Below are 5149 nucleotides of genomic sequence, written 5' to 3'. Positions count from 1 at the left end.
GAGAGATACAAGCAAGAGAGGCCTCCGACTACCTGTGTTGCGCACATGGCACTTATGCACAGTGAATGCTGCGCTGTACGAGCGTACAGATGCATTTATTATTATTATTATTTTTATTATTAGTCGTTTGAGCAGACAAAGCCGTTCGCTAGCCAGTTTCGAGCCATCGTTTACCGAATAGACTCACCATGTCACACCTAGTATCACCATTTGATCGTGATTCATATACACATGTTTATGATATTGTTGGAATCGTACAATCTGCTCTGCTTTAGCAAATATTTCTTAAGAATAAGTAAAGGTTTTGATCGCTTATATTTTATTTATTTGCTTCTCTGTGTTTCCTTAATTCGTTAAAAAATGTACTGTTTGTAAAATGATCTGACAGGGTAAATATCAAGTCGGAATACCATTCTCTTAAATACATAAGCTTTTAAATCAGTCAGCATGTAATGGAAGATTATTGTTAAACATGTACGGTCTCTATAATTTCATCCTGTGTCGCATAGAAGGCCATACCCGTCACCATAACAGGTAGGCCAAGAATCACATGATATGTGGAAACAATCAGTATTATCATGGCAATGCGACTAATATGTGAGCTCGTTACACATCAGACGTAATTATCATGCCCGGGATAGTTCGTGTGTGGCGTTAACGAGCTTATCCGTCTTGGACAAAGCTTGACCACCGCCTGTGAACGGCGTGTGCATTCAGAAAACATGTGAAACCATTAATTAGCGTAGTATTCATGGTAGGTATGTGTCTACAACGCCGGGGCCTGAATATGTAAGGCTAGAAACCGACATCAGACTTGTTTATTAACTGATTAATTAACAGTGAAAAGTTGCTTTCATTTGAAACAGGATGACCAAGGACTGACCACTGTTATTTCCCAGTCGCCAATAGAGACAGGTTATTTGATTTCATGCAAATCAATATATTTCGATTACAGTTTACATTATAGTCCATGTGCGGACCCAGAGGGTGGCAGTGAAAATAAGGAAAATAACAGTATTTTTCGGGATGGAGTAGTATAGATGATGGGGATTCGGCCGCAACTCCACAGGAGCCAGATTTATATACCTATACTGCTACTACAGAGGGAATTTTTTATGCAAAAATGATGATGCGCACAAACGATTAAGCTCATGCTATATTTTGCTAAGCAGTGCTATATTTTGATTAGCAAATTTTAGCAACTGCTCAGGATCCTTCTAGGATTCCATAGTATCAGCCATACTTCATTGTGTATACAAGCAAGCACATATCACCTGAAGTGTTTGTGTGGCCTTGCCTTGCCTCCAGGTAAAAACAGATGTGGAGATTGGTGTCAGGCTTGCGTCATATTGCATCAACTGTTTGTAGACATTGGATAGTGTGTACAGTCATCCGTGGACACATTGCAGGGACAAATTGCAGAACCAAGTTAATAATTCAGGGCTTGCAGTAATTGAAAATCAGACAAAAAACATTTAATCGCCTATGCTAGTGAGATTTGCGGAGGGTGGGAGTGTGAGAAGGGGCGGAGCGTGGGATTGGGATGGGGCGGGGTAGGAGTGTGAGAAGGGGCGGAACGTGGTTTGGGATGGGGCGGTTGGGAGCGTGAGAAGGGGCGGAGCGTGGTTTGGGATGGGGCGGAGTGTGGGCGGAATGTGGTGTGGGTTTAGCATGGGGCGGGTTGGGAGCGTGAGAAGGGGCGGAATGTGGTGTGGGTTTAGCATGGGGCGGGTTGGGAGCGTGAGAAGGGGCGGAATGTGGTGTGGGTTTAGCATGGGGCGGGTTGGGAGCGTGAGAAGGGGCGGAGTGTGGGTTTGGGATGGGGCGGGTTAGGAACGTGAGAAGGGGCGGAGTGTGGGTTTGGGATGGGGCGGGTTAGGAACGTGAGAAGGGGCGGAGTGTGGTGTGGGATGGGGCGGTTGGGAGCGTGAGAAGGGGCGGAGTGTAGGTTTGAGATCGGGAAGGGCAGGAGTGTGAGAAGGGGCGGAGCGTGGAGTGGGGAGGGTTGGGAGTGTGAGAAGGGGCGGAGTGTGGGTTTTGGATGGGGCGGTTTGGGAGTGTGAGAGGAGGCGGAGCGTGGTGTGGGTGTGAGTGGACTGGGGTGTGAGAAGGGGCGGAGTGTGGGTGTGAGTGGACTGGGAGTGTGAGAGGAGGCGGAGCGTGGTGTGGGTGTGAGTGGACTGGGGGTGTGAGAGGAGGCGGAGTGTGGGTGTGAGTGGACTGGGGGTGTGAGAAGGGGCGGAGTGTGGGTGTGAGTGGACTGGGAGTGTGAGAGGAGGCGGAGCGTGGTGTGGGTGTGAGTGGACTGGGGTGTGAGAAGGGGCGGAGTGTGGGTGTGAGTGGACTGGGAGTGTGAGAGGAGGCGGAGCGTGGTGTGGGTGTGAGTGCTCTGGGGGTGTGAGAAGGGGCGGAGTGTGGGTGTGAGTGGACTGGAAGTGTGAGAAGGGGCGGAGCGTGGTGTGGGTGTGAGTGCTCTGGGGGTGTGAGAAGGGGCGGAGTGTGGGTGTGAGTGGACTGGGAGTGTGAGAAGGGGCGGAGCGTGGTGTTGGTTTGGGATGGGGCGGTTTGGCAGTGTGAGAAGGGGCGGAGCGTGGTGTGGTTGTGAGTGGGCTGGGGGTGTGAGAAGGGGCGGAGTGTGGGTGTGAGTGGACTGGGAGTGTGAGAAGGGGCGGAGCGTGGTGTGGTTGTGAGTGGGCTGGGGGTGTGAGAAGGGGCGGAGCGTGGTGTGGGTGTGAGTGGACTGGGGGTGTGAGAAGGGGCGGAGTGTGGGTGTGAGTGGACTGGGAGTGTGAGAGGAGGCGGAGCGTGGTGTGGGTGTGAGTGCTCTGGGGGTGTGAGAAGGGGCGGAGTGTGGGTGTGAGTGGACTGGGGGTGTGAGAAGGGGCGGAGCGTGGTGTGGGTGTGAGTGGACTGGGGGTGTGAGAAGGGGCGGAGTGTGGTGTGGGTGTGAGTGGGCTGGGGGTGTGAGAAGGGGCGGAGTGTGGTGTGGGTGTGAGTGGACTGGGGGTGTGAGAAGGGGCGGAGTGTGGTGTGGGTGTGAGTGGGCTGGGGGTGTGAGAAGGGGCGGAGTGTGGGTGTGAGTGGACTGGGAGTGTGAGAAGGGGCGGAGTGTGGTGTGGGTGTGAGTGCTCTGGGGGTGTGAGAAGGGGCGGAGTGTGGGTGTGAGTGGACTGGGAGTGTGAGAAGGGGCGGAGCGTGGTGTGGGTGTGAGTGGACTGGGGGTGTGAGAAGGGGCGGAGTGTGGGTGTGAGTGGACTGGGAGTGTGAGAAGGGGCGGAGCGTGGTGTGGGTGTGAGTGCTCTGGGGGTGTGAGAAGGGGCGGAGTGTGGGTGTGAGTGCTCTGGGAGTGTGAGAAGGGGCGGAGCGTGGTGTGGGTGTGAGTGGGCTGGGGGTGTGAGAAGGGGCGGAGTGTGGGTGTGAGTGCTCTGGGAGTGTGAGAAGGGGCGGAGCGTGGTGTGGGTGTGAGTGCTCTGGGGGTGTGAGAAGGGGCGGAGTGTGGGTGTGAGTGCTCTGGGAGTGTGAGAAGGGGCGGAGCGTGGTGTGGGTGTGAGTGGGCTGGGGGTGTGAGAAGGGGCGGAGTGTGGGTGTGAGTGCTCTGGGAGTGTGAGAAGGGGCGGAGTGTGGGTGTGAGTGGGCTGGGGGTGTGAGAAGGGGCGGAGTGTGGGTGTGAGTGGGCTGGGGGTGTGAGAAGGGGCGGAGTGTGGGTGTGAGTGGGCTGGGGGTGTGAGAAGGGGCGGAGTGTGGGTGTGAGTGGGCTGGGGGTGTGAGAAGGGGCGGAGTGTGGGTGTGAGTGGGCTGGGGGTGTGAGAAGGGGCGGAGCGTGGTGTGGGTGTGAGTGGACTGGGGGTGTGAGAAGGGGCGGAGTGTGGTGTGGGTGTGAGTGGACTGGGAGTGTGAGAAGGGGCGGAGTGTGGTGTGGGTGTGAGTGGACTGGGGGTGTGAGAAGGGGCGGAGTGTGGGTGTGAGAAGGGGCGGGTAGGGAGAGTGAGGAGGTTAGGGGCACACAAGACATATTTAGATATAAACATGTTTACCAATGTTTTAAATTCTAAACGTAATACACATCTGTGTGTTACAACTAATGACGTTTAATGAGCTATCGTCCCTCAGCCTAAACATCACCCAAACACACCATCTAAACATAAAATGTTTACGTTAAGTGAATATCAACGTGTATTATCCTAACAATGTACTCCCAATCATCTAAACAACTTAAGATTTCAAACATATTGACCATAAATTACATATGCGAATAAATTTCACAAATCTTGTATTGATGTAATGGACACGTAATTTTTTCTCAACATCTGTTTCTGACACATTTTCAGTCCTGGAAAAGTCGCGTGAGATCTGTTATAAAAAATGTTCTTCAGATGTTCAAATATTTTGTAAATCGATACATATGCAGCAGATGGGCCCGTTTTCACACGGAAAACCTACACAATTCGCTCTCATTCCGTCATGAATATATTACATTACAAGTCTTTGTGAAAGACTGCAATAAAAGCATTTGTGATGTCCTTATTGTTACTGTTATTTTCTGACATATATGGCCGAATGTATTATTTGTCTTAATGTGTATAGGGAGCACGGGTGTCGCAGTGAGGACACAATGTGTACACACCAAGATTATTGCACTTATATAGCGACGTGCATATTCACATTCATTGACATTCATTTCTGTACCATCCATCAGTACAGAACCATCACGAAAACCAACACCGACATTGAGATTATGTCCCACATCTTTGGCTCGTTTTAGAAAACTGTGGAATGCCTTGTTTTCATCATGAGTCTTGACATGCTTCAGAAGATGATCATCAGACAAATAAATGTGTGCAAAAGTGCACAAAATTATGACTCTCCCAATGTCAGTCAACAGATTGGAAGGTACCAAACCTAAGGCGCCAAGAACAATGGGGAGTCGGACAACTTGGTGCTTGGGATGCAAGCGTGACATTTTGAAAGCGAGGTCCCCATATTTCCAATGTTTTTCCTCCGTCTTGCCAATCACATTAGTGTCAAAAGGGACAGAAAATTCAATGATATAAATGCATGTACATGTACAGACACAGTATACTGAGCCCGAGCAGACCACTCATTGTTTTAGTCCCTAATTGCCGAGCTCTAGGCACGGTAATAACAAGTA

General features: G+C 51.3%; 1 protein-coding gene across 1 annotated transcript; it reads right to left on the bottom strand.

Moving 5' to 3' along the window:
- Nucleotides 1-1829: 1829 nt before the first annotated feature.
- Nucleotides 1830-4028, bottom strand: LOC124143205 (proline-rich extensin-like protein EPR1). Its single transcript, XM_046512088.2, has one exon. The coding sequence runs from the start codon at nucleotides 4026-4028 to the stop codon at nucleotides 1830-1832; it is 2199 nt and encodes a 732-aa protein (XP_046368044.2).
- Between the last annotated feature and the right edge of the window lie 1121 nt (nucleotides 4029-5149).

The sequence above is a fragment of the Haliotis rufescens genome, unplaced genomic scaffold (assembly GCF_023055435.1).
Source record: "Haliotis rufescens isolate VD_foot unplaced genomic scaffold, xgHalRufe1.0.p SCAF_131, whole genome shotgun sequence".
NCBI classification, from domain to species: Eukaryota; Metazoa; Mollusca; class Gastropoda; order Lepetellida; family Haliotidae; genus Haliotis; species Haliotis rufescens.
Note: the sequence above shows the minus strand (reverse complement) of the source record. Positions and strands in the feature narration are given on the sequence as shown.